This window comes from Cyanistes caeruleus, chromosome 13 (genome assembly GCF_971803275.1).
Source record: "Cyanistes caeruleus chromosome 13, bCyaCae1.hap1.1, whole genome shotgun sequence".
NCBI lineage: Eukaryota > Metazoa > Chordata > Aves > Passeriformes > Paridae > Cyanistes > Cyanistes caeruleus.
In genome coordinates this window covers 2,677,160-2,693,650 of record NC_141713.1, presented here as the reverse complement: position 1 = coordinate 2,693,650, position 16,491 = coordinate 2,677,160, and the positions used below count along the sequence as shown (strand labels likewise).

Sequence of the window (16,491 nt, the reverse complement as noted above, 5' to 3'; positions counted from 1 at the left end):
GCGGAGAGTTGTCATCCCTAACGCCATCCCCACATATTTTAAGTTTTAGGAGTAGTTTTTGGAACTGCATTTTTCAAGTGGAGCGAGAGGCGGGCGGGGCGGGTCCTCCCGGCCGCCAGGCGGCGCTGTGGCGCGGTGCTGAGGCGGGAGCTGAGGCGGGATCATGGCGGCGCGCTGAGGGCTGTGGCGGGAGCATGGCGCAGCCGCCGCCGTTCCCCTCCCGCCTCCCGCCGCCCTTCCGCGCCTTCCCGCCGCCCTTCCCCGGTCCCGCCGTCCGCCCAGCGCACTTCGCGGTCGGGCCGGTGGCACCCCCGCCTTTCTTCTTGCCGCCGCCGACGGGTGAGGGGGGACCGCGCTTCCCGCCGGGAGTCCCCTACTTAGCGGCGGCCCCGCCGCGGGCAGCGGCCGAGGAGGAGGCGGTGCAGCGGCAGCAGGATGAGCTGTGGCTGTCGCAGTTCCTGGGCCGCCGCCGCGCTGCTCCCCCGCCGCCACCGCCGCCCGCCGCCGCCAGCCCCAGCAGCGCCCGGGCCGTGGCGCTGGCGGCGCTGGGGCGGGTGGCCCGGGTGACTGCGCTCTGCCGGGCCCTGCGGCGCTGCGAGGACGAGGGCGACGAGCCGGGCTGGGCCCGGGCGCGGGAGGAGGCGGAGATGGCGCTGAGGGAGCTGCGGGAGGTCGTGCGGCCCCTGCGGGAGCCCGGGTACGGCGAGGCGCTGCGCAGGAAGGCCGAGAGGGCGAGGAAGAGGAGGCTGCGCCTGCAGAGGAGGAAGCACGAAGCCAGGGCGGCCAAGGAGGAGGAGGCGGCCCGGGCCGCCGAGCGAGAGGCCAAGATCGACCAGTGGCGGGCTAAGTGCATCCAGGAGGTGGAGGAAAAGAATCGGGTACGGTCCCCAGTGCCTAGTCCTGCCTCTCCTCGGGGCTCCCGGACAGCGCGGTGGAGCAGGGGTGACCTGCCGGTAACGGGGTCACGGCGGGCTGTGCCTGCCCCGCGCTTGGCTTTGACCCCCGTGCTTCAGTGGGTGCCACTGAGGTGCTGCATGACTTCAACATACTGAGACGTGTTGTTTCCAAGGCCTGCGGCCCTGCTTGCTTAGAAGTCTTGGTGGGCATCTCGGTTTTGCCATCCTCGTATTCTAGGCCTTGACATGAAATTGGGGTTGAAGTTGTTCCTGAACTCCTGGAGGTTTTCCTCTCTGGTCCCAAATGTCAGCCTGTCCACACAGCTCACAGCTGCCCTGTGGTGGTCAGAGCTGTTTCAGTATCCATCAGCCTTGCCTCCTGCTTTCATCCTTCTAAAGCTCGTGGTTTACAAGCTTTTTGGTTTCATAGGGAAGTAATGCATCTCCAAAGCAAAAAATACCATCTCAAATTAGACTTGTTGGAAAGTGCTGTAAGCACCTTTCTGATGGTTTTTGGCTAAAGAGTTCCCTTTCTGCTGGTCTGCTGCTGGGATAGTCCAGAGCAGCTGCTGAGGAAGGGTCTGTGGTCAGACTGTGGCAGGTTAATGGTTCTTAATTGCAGAACAGTGGAATCAGGATGGTTTCTGTTTATTGTAAAATATTTACCCTAAATTTCTGTGGTTAAAGGCTCTCATGCTTTCATAATTCATAAATCATCTAGGAAGTGTTCAGAAATGTGTGGATGTGGCACTTGAGGACATGCTTTTGTGGTGAACATGGTGGTGGTGCTGGGTTGACAGATGGACTTGATGATCTTTTCTAACCTTAACAATTCCATGATTCTGTGATTTGGCCCAGATTTATGAGTCCTATAGCATTCTTTTTTGTTTTCTGAAGTCTGTGGTGTTTTAGCCTTTTTTTCATAAAAAGGCAAGGCTGGATAGTTGGCTTGACTTGTTGCTGTTGCTGTCACTCTGCTCTCCAGTGCTTTGCTAACCTCTGAAAATACCACTTGATTCTTGTCTTTGAGGGATATTTCACACATCTCATCTGTTTTTTTGCCTTCCTTTCATAGGAACGAGAGCTGAAGGCTGCTGCTGACAGTGTCCTGTCTGAAGTCCGGAAGAAACAAGCAGATACAAAGAGGATGATGGATGTCCTGTGCGGGTTGGAAAAGCTTCGGAAACTGAGGAAAGAAGCTGCTGCCAGGAAAGGTTCATTACAAGATAGATCCAAACTTTTTAAATTTCACACACGGGAAATAAGATGAGGGGTCCCTTTGCTGATTTGCTAGCTTCAAAAAGCTGTGTTTTTGTGTCATTGTGATCTTCATTACAAGGATAGGTACAAAATGCTGAATTCAGTGGTTGTGTTCCTATGTTTCCAAGCTCCTTCTAGAAGAAAGATTATTCTAGTAAGAATTCCATCTGTTAACAAGGTTAAGCTCATGTTCTTCTGAGAATTTGCCAGCTATGCTCTCAAGTCTGTTATGAAACCCCCTTCTGAATCTGAAATTTTAAAATCATTTCTCTTTTTGTTCAGGTGTTTGTCCACCTCCTTCAGCAGATGAAGCATTTGAAAATCAGGTGGAGAGTCTCAAAACGTTGCTCAAAACTCGCACAGAACTGTATGAAGCTGAGGAAAGAGCACTAAGGGTTATGCTGGAGGGAGAACAGGAGGAGGAAAGGAAGAGGGAAATGGAAAAGAAACAGAAGAAAGAAAGGGAAAAACTACTACAGCAGAAACTGGAAATTGATTCCAAGCTGTTTGGAGATCCAGGTAAATTCTGCATCCTGTTCTTAACAGTGTTTTTCCGCATCACATCCCCATCTCACAGACACTGGATTTGAAATGCAGGCACAGATCTAGCTGAGAAAGGAATCATTCACTGAAGTAATTTATTGTCTGAGAATGGGGGATAAACATAGTGCTGTTAACACCTGTGGTGTAAGAGGAGCTGTTGAGCTCTTCAACATGGACTTGCAGCGCAGCTCAAGCTGGTTTCATAATGTTTTGCAAGAAGAGGTTGTAGATTAAACTGAAGTGAGAATAAACAAAATAGATTGAAGACTTCCAGAACCCAGTAGGTGCTTTAGTCTGGTGCTTTGGTAAGTGTGACTCAGATTCAGTGTCCATATTTTCCCCTTTTTTAGATGGTGGAGTCAGGAAGTTTTGCTAGTCTTGGCTTTCCCCTGACAGTTGTGGTATGGACCAGGAGATGTGTAACATGTAAACAGTCTTTCATATATTACATAGGGACCTGATGTCAGATTACAGCTGGGCAGTAGCAAATAATTTTGCAAATTTGGGGCTTCTGAGACTCAGTGGAATGGAAGATTTTTCTGGATTATTGAACAATTCCTGCGTCTGTGTTTTCACAGCTGAATTCCCACTTGTCCATCTGCTGCAGCCTTTCAGAGACTACTACTTACAAGCTGAACATTCTGTAGCAGCTCTAATCCAGATCAGGTAAACCCAAAGAAAGTATTTTATCATCAGAGACTGTGGGCACTGTTTTTTGCAAATGTAAATTCAGTGCCCCTTTTGGTTTGTCAGCTTCCAAAAACGGTTATGCAATGGATTGTTCTGGTTTTTTAAAGTTTCTTGTTTGAGTCATATCCAACAGATGCTCATTTAACACCAGAACATTGAATTTTCACATTTGTCTTTGAAAAACAAGTTTAAGAGTACAAGTATTGTGTGTTTTGTATTGATCAGTAACTTCTATGTGGGTATACAGTAAATCTTACCACCAAACTAATCCCAGGTCTCCTCTCAAACAATGCTCTCTCTGTTAAAGGCATGAATGGGATCAGTACTTGGTGCCAGCTGACCACCCTGAAGGAAGCTGCATCCCTCCAGGATGGGTTCTCCCGAGTCTCCCCACCAATGACACTTGGGCCACTGCTGTCAGATAATTTAGTAAAAAATTATTTCATCGTTGGAGGACTGCTTCATTATAATTATATGTAAATATGAGGGTCCAAAGAGGAAGTCTCGTCCTCTCTTTTGTCAGCCAGGTACTGGAATGTCTTGAAAAAATTTACTGCAACGTCTTGAAAAAAAGTTTAAGAATTGTTTTTGCTGATGGACTGTGCAGGGAGATAGCTGAGCAAGCCCAGAGCTTCCAGGCCTCTCATGCTGTGGAATTACAATCCGGCTGCGAGTTCTTATTAAATCTTAATCTTAATAAAGGAACATTGCTGATGGTGGTATTTGTGCCAGTATTAACATCCTATTTTTAGTGGCTTTTATCTTTATAAAGGATGATGAAAACGTCAGAAATTAAGAATTTATTTAAAAAAAGAGATTATTAGTAAACATGTTTTTCTTTTTAAATGAAGCATGTCAAGCATCACTGTCAAAATAGTTCCTGTATTTTTGAGTGTAGAGACAAACCAATTACAAGTTTAAACGAATTCTGAAGTACAAACAGGTCAGGGTTTTTCAAGGTTGATTAAAGCAGCTGTTGACATTTTACTTTTGTGGACTAAAACTGATACCAAAACATGGAAAAAATTCCCAGTTGTGGTGAAATAGGTCAGACAGCCATGTGAATAAATACAAATTTGATGAATAAGCCTGCTGGGAAAAAAAACTAATAAACTCTGAAGTCTAACTTACTGTAAGTGTTTAGACTGTATAGATATTTTTATATAGGGACATATCACATTTATAATATTTGATTAAAAACCACAGCTTTATTTTGTAAGTTGTTTTTTTTTTTCCGAAAAAATAGAGATAAATGGATTTTTGTTTAAAGCATTTTCACACCAGGGGAGAGACTTGTTTGGGTACTTTGCATCAAATATGACTCCAACAAGGAGAGAATTGTTGGGAAAAGGTTTGTGTGAAGGAACTTCTCCCTCCTGCAAGGTGACAGAGGTGACATCTGATGTCAAAGTTTTCCATGTTCTGGAGAGTTTGTTTGTAACTCTGACAGGCCATATGGATTTGGAGCTTTGCTGTTCTGCACAGATTGCTGTGGCACCTTTCCAGAGCTGCAGTCCTTATTCTTGCTTAGCCCCAATGTGTGGGAATCAAGTTAATCTCTCCAGTGCTTTGTCTCTTGGCGTCACAACAGTGCGTAATTCACGCGTGGCATTGCCTAAATTCAGTACCTGGGTCTTAGGTGTAATGTTAGTAGTGTCCTGGCTGAACCTTTGTGCTGGTTTCTGTCAGTAAGAGACACAAACTGGTAGTTCCTGATAGAACATGAGTGCACAAGTTTGCAATTCCTGCTCACCTGTAGCACCCCAAAATACAGATTGCCATGAAGTCCTCTGCAAGTGGTCTGATTTGCTCTTCCCTACATCCTCCCTTCCTAATGTCACTTCCAGCATCTCATTACTCCAGACCCAAGGCTGAGCCAGATCCTGGGGAGTCTTCCCTGATGAAAACACACAAGGTCAAATTTAAAAATAAAAAAAACTGCATAAAACCAATACAAACCAAACACTTTCAGTTCAGGCAGCTTAGTGACCAGAGGATGCTCTGCTTAAACAATTAGGCTCCTTATCCCATCAGCATGTCTGATGGAACAGGCCAACTGCTTAAGCTATGATTATCTTAAAGCTGTCCAAGTCAGCTGCTTGTCTGACACTGCAAGAATTTAAAGAGCTGAGCAGTAGATAAGGAGACTGCAAAGCAGCAGCCCTGTTCTCCCTGCCCTGCGAGGAGAGAGCTCCATGAGTTCATCTGACGGTAAGGACAGCTTCACATTGCTAATAAACATAGGGCTTGAAAATGCCAGGGGAGAATCTACCTTTAGGTATGTTCTGTGTATTTGTTCCTGTCTAACAACATCTGCATTAAAATGTTTAATAGCTTTAGTGAGGAAGTTGTTGAAGCCACAGATGGGGAGGAATGTTTAAAATCTCAACTCATAAAAATACTTGGACACAGGGTATTAACTGAAAAAGCGTGTCTTCAGACTAGATTCCCATTTTTCTGAGTATAAGATTTCCCAGTTTTTAAGTTGTAGAAACAGTATAGCCCAGAAGAAGAGAGAGGTTGGCTGTGAGTTTCCAAGATTAGTTTGTATCCTATTCCTCCCCCGGTCCTGGTGCAGTTGTTTCTCCTGCTGTTCAGGCACATCCTCTTCCTGATGTGAGCTGGTTCATGCACTGGCTGGTGTCTGCGATATGAAAGTGGGCAGAGCTGGTATGGAGAACATGAGGTCAGAGCCCTTGTAGGAATTCCTTTCTGGTGGGATTGGGTATTTATGACTGACCCTCTTTTATCCTTTTCTAGTAGCATTTTTATTGTGATTGCTCCTGCCCCAAAGTACTTGTTTTCTAAACGGTAGTTTTGGGAATTAACATTTGTGTGAGCTTCTCTTAAAGCACAGTATTTATGCAGTGAAATACAGTGAGGTACAGTGCCATCATCTCATATTTTTTTCATTGTGGCTTCAGACACACTCACTACCCATCAGCATCCCTTAAAGTATAATTTGAACCTGAGTGGAGTCATTTTGGGTGACAGATGCTGAGACACTGCTTTCCTCAGCACCCTGGGAGCTTGGGAAGAGCCAATTTACAGCCCAAACTGCAGGGGAGGTCAAGTCCCCCTTGCATGCAGGATCTGCTCAAGGAGTAACAGAAAGTTGAGGGAAGGTGGCTTTGCTTACAGATGTTTTCAGGCGTCACCTTTGTCATTGCTGACGTGGATTGTCCCTTAGGCTGAGCCCTCTTAAGCTGAGCAGATGGCGTGGCTCCATGTGGGATCCCAACACGTTGCCTGTGCTGCATGTTAGTGGCAGGACATGTGCAGGAGCACAAAGCTTGTTAGAGGCTCTGCTTGTGCAGAGGTATTAAAGGCTCCTGACATAAACAGGCAAAGTGACAGCCCTGTTGTCATTCTGGTACAACAAAGCGGAGTTGCACTGAGTGATTGTGCACATTGATTGTGTGTGGCAAATCTCTGCGGCCTGTAAGTTCTTTGTGAGTCCTTTGTCAACACGCAAAACTATCCTGAACCCAATGTCCCATTATAGACTCTTATTTTTGCTTTAAACAGGCAGTTCTGTCATCCTTGTGTATATTCTTCAGCATATTTCCTCTTAGTGGAGTGTTTATTCTTGTTGTCATAGAAGCTGTTTGTTTTTAAAGGAAAAAAAATAACTGGGAAAAGCACTTAGGGATGTCACATACATATTTACTGTGTGATCTGAAGATGAGTGCTGAGGACTTTGGGATGAGCAGGCACATGCTGCCAGCACCAGAACTGGGTGGAAGACTGGCTACCAGCTCCTAACAGTTTATAATCTGTTAAAGAAGTGATTTTACACACTGTCATCACTGTGAAGCTGAAAACTCAAGGCTTCATGCAGCAAGTAATGGCTTTTTAGTAAATTGAGACATTTATAGAGATCTGATGGCTACACTTGCAGTAATATTTTCCCTGACAGCATTCCAAATTCACCAGCAATTTTTCTCTCCCCTGCAATTCCTGATCTATAACCATCACCACAGTTAAAATGAATGCATGGTTCCTAAAAGCTAATCTTAAACGTGGCTTGTTTGACATCCTCCAAATTCCCAGGCTTGCCTAATGCCTCCTTGTCTGGCTCCCAGGAAACTGCTGCAGTGCCCAAAGGGATGCCCTCACCTCAGCTCCTTTGGGATGCTCCATGTGATGGCTTAGCAGCACGAGGCCATGTGCATGAGCTCTGTCACCACAGGTTGTACAGACAGGGGAGACCTGCAAGGTGTCCTCCTTGGCTGTGCTTTTTCCCTCTGTAACTGGAAAAAGTCCTCAGTCCTTCCCCAACTTGGGGAAGGGATCATGCAATGGCACCAGAGAGAGAAGGAGAGACAGGAGGGATGGGAAGCAGCAAGGCAAGCATGGAGGAGAAAAATGCTCAGGGTCTCTATGTACTCTTAATAAATACTCTTATGCTCATAAGTACTCTTATGCCAAAAGAAGCCATAAGCGTGGTCAAGTCTGGCTGGGTCAAGCTGAGAATAGCAAAGGTTAGTTCAGACAAAGCTTCCTGGTGTCGGTAATTAAGATTTTGCCAATCTGTTTTTACCCAGCTGGCACTTGAAATAGCCAACTTAAGAGGTGCTAGTCCTCCCTCTTAGAGTTTCTGTTTTCTTTCCTCCAGCAGCAAGAAATCAGGCAGCAGCAATGAACTACCTGGATGAAATTCCCTTCCGGACGGCCATGAGCCTCAATGGGGGCTCAGAGGAAGAAATCACTTTAGTCACTGCCCCAGACATTGAGCTCCCTGACTGCACCGACATCCTCATGAGCACCATGGTGAGTCCACACCTGGGTCACTGCTGGGGGATGCTCAAAGGGATGTCAGCAGCGTTCTCATGAAAGAAGGGAAGGGAAACCTCCTAACTGATCCCTTCACTGGCTGGTTTGAAGCAGTATTGGGAGGAGGCGAGAACGATTTGTTGTGTGTGGCAGTGATGATGGGGTTGGTTTGGGGTTGCTTTCTAAAATACTTTCCAAGCAGGAGGGTTAGGTTTTTCTGGGATAGGAGGACAAACTTCAGGCTCTGCTCTGGGTTTGTTTGCTACTTTGCAGTTACCACTGTCTCATTTGTTAATAATATTTGTTAAAGATTTACTGATAAATCTACCAGCTGTAAGTAGGCAATACTACCTGTGCTGGAAGCATATAGATAGTGTTTATATAAATACCCCCTGTTTCTCCCTATTTGGGGATGATTTGATGCGCCCTTCTGAAATGAAGCCATTGAGCTGCTGGTCCAGGCTGATCCGTGTGGAGGGACATGAGGGTGTTTTCCTCAGGGAGGCTGATTTGGGTCCACAGCTGACCCAAGTGGCAGGAACAGTAAAAACAGCATTCCTGGGCTGTGAATGTACTTGCCTGCCTGTCAGGAGGAGACCTTGTTTGGAGAGCTCTGGGACGGGCAAGGCTTGTTTGTTCCAGGAAAACCCTCAGATTTGAGTCACAAACACACTTATATTTTAAGCTGAACTATGTGGAAATGACAACTCTGTTTGGGGACCAGCCGAGACCCTGGCGCCACTAGAGAATCCCACGGCTGGTTCTGCTTCTGCCTGAGGTGGCATCTCCCCTCTTGGTGGCTTCTGAGCCCATGAAGCAGCTCTGCCAAGCACTGCTAATGAGGGCCACAAACAAACTCTGCCACCATTCTGGGGGCAGCTTGTGGCTGGATGTGGTGCCTCTCTGCAGCTACATAAAACTGGGATGTCTGCACACTCCTGCCTTCCACAGTCAAAATGACACAAACACCTAAAAGCATAAAACACTTTTCCAAAGAACTGTAGGTGCAACTCACAATAGTAATGACTTCATAGATAGACTGTTTTCAAGTATAAATTTGGGGATTCCCTATAGAGATGAGGCTGGCACTGCCAAATCCTACAGCCAGCCCTAATGCTCAGGCAAATAGGAGCTGATATGGGAAGACTGCAGCCCTTAAAATGCCTCGAGGAGTGCATTTGCTCCATGCCACATGGTCTGGTTTCACATGTCCTCACCAGCTGTCTCTCGCTCTTCTGCAGCACGACTTCTCGCTGGAAAGGAAAGTGCTGTACTGGGTGGAGGTGGCTTCTCAGCAGCAAACCTCCCGCCATCGAGTCACCTCCGAAGTCGTCCCCACGGCTCCCCCGTGCTGGCTGCTGCTGGTGGACCCCGCCGACAGCTACGGAGGGCGGGGTCGGGACGGGGCGGTGCGGCGCTCCATCAGCCTGAGCGCTGCTGACAGCTCCTACGGGCATGCCAAGGGCAGGGCGGTCTTGTCCGACACCGAGAGCGACACCTGGCACTCAGAGGAGGGTGAGTACTCGGATGATGAGTACTCCTCAACATCTTGGGAAGAGAATGACAAGGATGAAACGCTCCTCTCCAGGAGGAGAAGCTCTGCGAGAAGCGTGTCTTCACGCCATGGCTTTTACCAGACCCGACCAAAGACATCACCTGGCTTGCTGGAGCCCTCACCAGAGAACAATGTCCATAGCCCAGCCAGCCCAGACCCCAGCAAGCAGAGAAGATCCATGGTGATATTTAACAACATGAAGAATGAGCTGGAAGCCGCCAGGAGGAAGCTGGCTGCTTTGGTGCATCCTTTGAACAGAGCTGCCACAGGGAGCAGAGTGATCCCGGTGCCACGGCTGCTCCCCCAGTGCCCCGGCACCAACCGCAGCGTCAAATACGGGCCAGATCTGGACGTGTCCCAGCAGGGGACAGTTGGGCCAACTCCTCCGGCCACAGTCACGCCAATCCCTCCCATCAAGCAGCACAAGCCCACAGTACCGGTGAGGAGCGTCCTTTGGTGGCCTTTTGTTCATTGCTGAGAGAGGAGGGAGGTGGAGGGCATTGAATTGGTCTCATCTGGTGGGGGCTAACCAGCAAAAAGGAACCAAAATGGGGCTTTGGAAACACTGGAACCATGAGGAATTGCTGAAGTTGTCACAAGAAGTGAACAAAGGGTTTGATTTTTTCGCTGAGGTTGAAAGAAGCTTTCTGGGTGCACATTTAGTTGCTCTGTCCAAAACATCCACATTTTCCCTAAGCAGGGTCTAGTCTGATTTTCAGTTGAAGCACTAAAAAAAGAGTGAAATATGGGGGATTTGTCCTCTTTTTCCTACATTATCCCTTTCTAACTGATATAAGCGGGGCTTACATGGAAATGTCCCCTTACAGTCATTGTCTTTTCTAGGAAACTTTGAACTTCGTAGTCCTACTAAAAATACAGATCATTTAGTGATAGAGACAGTGATGTGAAAGGATGGAGTAAATAATACTGTGTCACCTTAAATCTGAATTGCACCCTGCTTTTAAGAAATTGCATCTAATCCAGCTGCTTGAGAGATTTAGGAGGTGAATTACTGAAAACCTGCAATAAAACCATCAGACACATGAATGATCAGGTTATTTATATGCAGTTGCATTTGACATGGAGTAATTAAGGAAAGATTGAATGCCTGTGTGTATTTGTATAACACCCACACTAAGCATTCTTCTCTGACCTGTATCTATAGCTGAGCCTGGATTTAATTAAGTCCAGTCTCATTTGATGTCCATTTGATGTTCCTTGTATGGGAATTTTCCTATTCTGGAGAGAGCAAGGTAACCACCAGCATTCAGAAGCATTGCATCAACCTTATTCCATGACCTGGAGCAATAAGACCATCTGTTTTTTTCCTTGTAGTCCCTCAGCCCCTACACTTGCCTCCCCCCTGCCTCCACGCCTGGACGACCTCTCAGCTGCCACAGATCCCAGCCAGATTCCTCGGCTGACCTGCTCTCTGCACTAAGCCAAGAAGAGCGAGACCTCATCGAGCCTGTCATAGCCCTGGGCTACCCCACCCAGAAAGCCATCCTCACCCTCCAGAAGACAGGAAGGCAAAGCTTAAGTCAGGTTGGTGAAGCTGGCATAGCACTGTGAAAAACTTGTGTTAAAGGAAAACTTGATTTTCATGGAGAGAGGAATGGCTGTCTTCTTTGGGGTAGGTTTTTGATGGCCTTGCCTTTCCACTTTGGTGTCAGACCACAGCTGACAGGATTTTCCATGAGATTACACTTTTGCTGTAATAAAATGGCAACAAGTTACCATCAGCTTTTCAGCGCATAATCACGGCTGGCTTTGTTATCTGTTCAATCTGTTGTGTGAAGCATTGTGTTCTTTTGAGGTACAAATTTTGCCCCCTTATATGGAAACTTTTTGCACATCATTTTTCCCAGCTGTTGGATTTGTGTGATTATTGCCATGGCTCATCCTGTCAGACTGGGACTCTAGGAATACCTTGGAGATTTGTTTGGGCTCTCTCCAAAACACAACTTCCCTGTGTTGGAGCAAGCAGGGAATCCATGCAAACATTGCAGCAGAGTCCCAGAGCTCTTTTCCTGAGGAACCCTCTATAATAACCTGAAATTTATTGAAAATACTTAACATGCAGCCTCTTCCTACCCCTGGGATATGAGTACATCCCTGCCTGCTGTGCTGCATCTTCATTCCCAATGTTTCAGATGAACGTCAGAAAGGTCCAGGTGAGCTCAGAGCATCCATGACATGAGGGAGGCTGCTGGCTCTGACTCCCTTGGCAGATTTTGGGGTGGACCTGCCCATCCCAGCAGAGGACTTTAGGGCTAAATTATCCAAGTAGTTCTTGCAGAGACAGAAGGCTCTTAATCACGGCTGAGCAAGAGGGATATCCATGGGACGGTCAAGCCAGGGAGCAGGAGCAGATCAGGCAGATCAGGCAGAGCACCGAGCAGCTGCTGCCAGCTGCCAGTCTCCTTCCCATTCCCCTGGGAGCTGCCTCTGCTGCCTGGGCCAGCAGTGCACAGAGCTGCTCTGTGGCTGAGTCATCCTGCAGCTTCCGGCCCCCTCCTTACTCACCCTGGCTGGACCAGCTCCCCAGAGCTCGCTGGAGTTTCAGGCGAGCTGAGGTGGCAAGGGAAGCTTTATGTCTTCAATCCGTAGAGGTTTCATCTAGACACAGAGAGATGGGCAGAGGCCAGCCCATGTTGTTTCACAGAGCCATGCGAGGGTGTCTTGCAGCAACTGCTGGCTTCAAAATGAAATAACAGTGCATCTTATTAAGGGTGGAGGTGGGTACAGCCTGCTCCCTTCTGTATAAACACCACGACTCCCATTCCCTTGGAGAAGGGATTACTGCACCAAAAGACAAGATCTGCCTTCTATCCCATGCCTTCTTCACCAGCACTTCCCATCTTTCCCATTTATGCCCAATGCAGCCAAGATAAAGCGTGACCCTTCATGCATCTTTTACGAGTACCAAACTACCAAATTAGTCTAAATCTTCCTGGAAAATATGTTCCAGATGAAGTTAAAAAGAAGACCTGTGCTCTTTATTGCTTGGTGGTGATACCTGCGGCTTCGATGTGTGGGAATGACTACTTCAACTGTAAGGACTGATGGAAGTACCAGATGGTAGCCAAAAATTGTTCAACTTCCTTGCAGTGTTAAGTTAATCTGGCAGAACTCACCCTAACAGAAAAGGCAAGGCCTTCTGTAGCCTTCTTTAGAAGCAATGCTTTCCTAATTTTGGTGGAAGAACTTCTCTGAAAGGCTCAAGCAGGATTAGTTGCCCAGTGTGCCAGAGGTTCATCATGTAGGATGTCATGGCCAAAAAGGCACCATTGCATTTTGATCAGTGATCATGCATTGGTCAAAATGCATTGTTGATCCATGGAGCCCTCAGTGTACATATGAGCTGAGACATGACAAAGGCTGCAGCTGGTCAGTGTTAAAAAAATTGTTCTGGTTTAATCTTGAGGAGATATATATATATATTTAGTGATAGAAAACATTGAGTTAACAAAGGCACTGATTTCATGTTTCATGCTGGGCTTGACCAGGCTGCCAGGACTATCTGTGTTATGCTGTGGGTGAGTGGCTGTTCTGCCACAGCAGGGGAAGAAAATACAGCAATGATCTGGGGTTGTCTGGTAACAAGGGAAATAATGTGAGGTGAGGAATGCCAATGACCAGTGACTGTCTCCTTTCTGAGTTACTGGCCTTCTTAAGGCTGACATTTCTGAAAATCCCTACTCGACTGTTCAGCCAAAATAGATCAGCTCAATGTTTGAGAGACTTTCTTGTCTTTTTCATATATTTTATGGTCTTTCACTGAGTCCTTCTCCTTGTCTATGGCAGTGCTGGGGAGGGTGGAGGTCTGTGTGCTGTTGAATCTGGGGAGAAATTAATCAGCTTCTCCTTGGATGAAGAAGCTTTGGAGAGACCTGTGGGATGTTTTTATTCCCCCTGCTATTGTATAGCTCATTTATTATTGCCTGTCCCATATGTTTTTGGACAGTGAGTGATTCTCGCGGTTCTTAAAAGATGCTGCTGGGAATTGTGCTGTCAGCACTCCAAGAACAACAAGGAAAGCCAAAAATAACTGTTTACTTTCAGTAATGACAGCACACAGGTCTCCCCTGAGGGAGGTTTGCACTTGGACCCTGGAGCAAATCCACAAGTGCCTGAACCCCAGCGCATCAAAGGGATGCGGGGTCAGCTGAGCAAAGTCATCCCACCGGGACAGGCTCTGCCTCACCCTGCAGCCTGGAGGCCATCTCTGCATCTCAGATGTTCACGTTTGGTTAGCTCCTTGTTCCCATTCCCATCCTGGGAGGGTGAAGGGGGACCAAGATGTTGTCTCCCACTGGGAATCCTGCAGACAGACCACCCTGGCTGAGCATTAGATGGGAACTGGCAAGATGGTGGTGGCTCATGCACCCCCCATGCTGTGTCCCTGGGAGGTGGCAAGGGGGCTCCTGACTGGCCTTGCTGCCCATGCCTGCAAGGCTGGATTAACCTTTCTGTCTTCCTCTGCAGTTCCTGAGCTACCTGGGTGCTTGTGATCGGCTGCTGAAGCAGGGCTATGAGGAAGGGCAGGTGGAGGAAGCCATGGAAATGTTCCAGTACTCAGAGAAAAAGGTCTGAATGGGATGACACAGCCCAGCCCTTTGTGCTGTGTCCTCCAGGCTCTTTTTCAGTGGGCTGCACTCTTCCCTCTGTCTCCACAGGCCTTCCTGCTGCCTCATGGAGGGCCAGACCTGTAGGGTACTGTCAGTATAAGAACCCCTGGGGGAGGACACCTTCTCTGCCTTTCTTCTCACCCTCTTGTGTGGCACGATGCTCACTCAGCCCCTGCACAGGGAATCCCATCCCAAGCCCACCAGCACTCATGCTCTCTCCTGCCCTGCTAGGTGTCCCTTCTACCCCCCGGGAGGAGAACCATGGAGAACTGGCCATTTGTCTCCATCATCAGTCTCCTCCTGGTGGTAATGAAGAGCCTGGGGAGAACTGCATGAAATCCAGGCTGGCAGTGTTTGCCAGGATGCCAATGCCTGTAGGATTGCCATGTCATCACTCCTTAGAGCAGTGGCAGTGGGAGAGCACCTGGGTCTCGGTGTCAGGGAAGGGTTTATTTATTAAGGACACATCTCTGGGTGATGTTGTGCTGCTGGGACCCAGTCTGAGCAAAGCAGGGGAGCAGGACAAATTCCAGCTGTGCTCACTGCCATTCCCTGCTCTCTTCATACAGGCAAACACTGCATGGAATTGATAAAAACATTATAAAGAACAGTAGAGCTGGAAGCTGACTTTATTAAATATTTCTTATTTAAGAAGTTTTAATGCTACCAGGGACATGTGTGCCCTTGATCTGCTGTCACAGCAATACAACCCAGCCAGATCTTCTGGCTGCAGCCTTGTCCCACAGCACTGCTTTTGCTTCAACCACATGATATATCCATCCATGATAACATCATTCTTCTCTCCTCCTTCTTCCTCCAGGCAGCTGAATTCTTGCATCTGTTGGCTCAGTTTAATGATATGGGCTTCCAGCAAAATGAAATCAAAGAAGTTCTTTTGCTTTGTGGGAATCAGAGAGAGAGGGCACTGGAAGAGCTTGTGATGAAAACCCACTGAGCAGCAATCTGGAGCAGTCACAGCTTCCTCTCTCCACACCAAACCAGAAGGACTCAGGTTATTCTGCTGCTCCATCCCCACCCCTGGAAGCACCAGACACACAACTTCACATCTCTGCCTTGGTGTCTCATTTTATGGACATGCATCATAAGAGTGTTTGTCATTCAGGCATTGACTGCATAGCAGGAATGTTTATCTCCTCACCCACACATCCCCACCCTTGATCATCTCAGCTGTTCAGATTAGATGAAAGGAGATCCAAACCGGCTTTGGCTTAGATTTTTGCAAAACCCAAACCAAACTGATGTTCTCCCTACACCTGGGGTGATGGGTGTCATATTTTCAGCTACAATCAAATGGGGATTCTTAAAAGATTATATAAATCAACAGAAGAAATTGTTTTCATAAAATCTGAAGGCTCCTGCAGGAACATGTGTTGGTCCTGGCTTGGGAAGAGTCTCAGCTGACTTAGTCATGGTTAAATATTGTAATGGAAATCCACTTTGATCACATTAGCTTCTCCTTTTAAACCAGAAATGTGAGAAAAATACACAGTTCCATGTGGGTAAAGAAAGAAAACAAGCTGCCCTTGTTCTGAAATACATGAGGTTTATCCAGTGCAATGAAAAATGGTGAAGGCAAAGCTTTGTCCTCAGGCAACTTCATGAAATCAAAACAGAGAGATGGGGAACTGCTCACTGCCCTCATGCTCTGCCCAAATCAGGAAAATTCAGGGGATGCTTCCCTAAACTGTGAAGACAGTGGCTCCAAATGAAGTGAAGCATGAGTGTCAGCATCAAGAACATCTGGATGCCCAAGGGAATTTCTGTATGTAACTGAAGGACAGAGAATAGGAGATTCAGATCACTGTACAGGATGTGTGTCTTGGCTTGGCAGTGGAACAGTGGACAGTGTTTTCACATAAAGTATGTCATTTTCCTGTGAATTAGATACAGATGTAATTTCTTTGAGTAAAGATGCTTGGGGGCATTATTCTGCAACATGTTTGTCTCTTTCTGTCAGGATGCCAACTGGCACAACCCAGCAGAGAAAATCCATAGTTGTATTAGTACCATTTTCCATTGTACCCTTCCAAACAATCTCCCAGCACAATGTGCTGCCATCAAGGTAAAACACTATGTCCCTTCTCCCTGGATCTCCAGGTGGGTGCCAGACAGCAACAGG

General features: G+C 47.3%; 2 protein-coding genes across 5 annotated transcripts; both read left to right on the top strand.

Moving 5' to 3' along the window:
* The first annotated feature begins 147 nt into the window (after positions 1-147).
* PDCD7 (programmed cell death 7) lies at positions 148-4,608 on the top strand. The gene is made up of 5 exons (XM_023933815.2): positions 148-878; positions 1,972-2,110; positions 2,439-2,675; positions 3,278-3,365; positions 3,697-4,608. The coding sequence occupies exons 1-5, from the start codon at positions 195-197 to the stop codon at positions 3,812-3,814; spliced, it is 1,266 nt and encodes a 421-aa protein (XP_023789583.2). The 5' UTR covers positions 148-194; the 3' UTR covers positions 3,815-4,608.
* Positions 3,833-16,307, top strand: UBAP1L (ubiquitin associated protein 1 like). 4 transcript variants are annotated; one of them, XM_023933812.2, is made up of 6 exons: positions 3,833-3,916; positions 8,011-8,162; positions 9,407-10,159; positions 11,056-11,265; positions 14,209-14,310; positions 15,172-16,307. In XM_023933812.2, exons 2-6 carry the CDS (start codon positions 8,031-8,033, stop codon positions 15,304-15,306), a joined length of 1,332 nt encoding a protein of 443 aa, XP_023789580.1. In that variant the 5' UTR covers positions 3,833-3,916; positions 8,011-8,030; the 3' UTR covers positions 15,307-16,307. The 4 variants fall into 4 exon arrangements, with proteins under 4 accessions (XP_023789580.1, XP_023789579.1, XP_086704933.1 ...); XM_023933811.2 differs by having other exon boundaries at positions 3,836-3,916; positions 8,008-8,162; XM_086848807.1 differs by lacking the exon at positions 3,833-3,916 and adding an exon at positions 5,498-5,600.
* Positions 16,308-16,491: the final 184 nt, after the last annotated feature.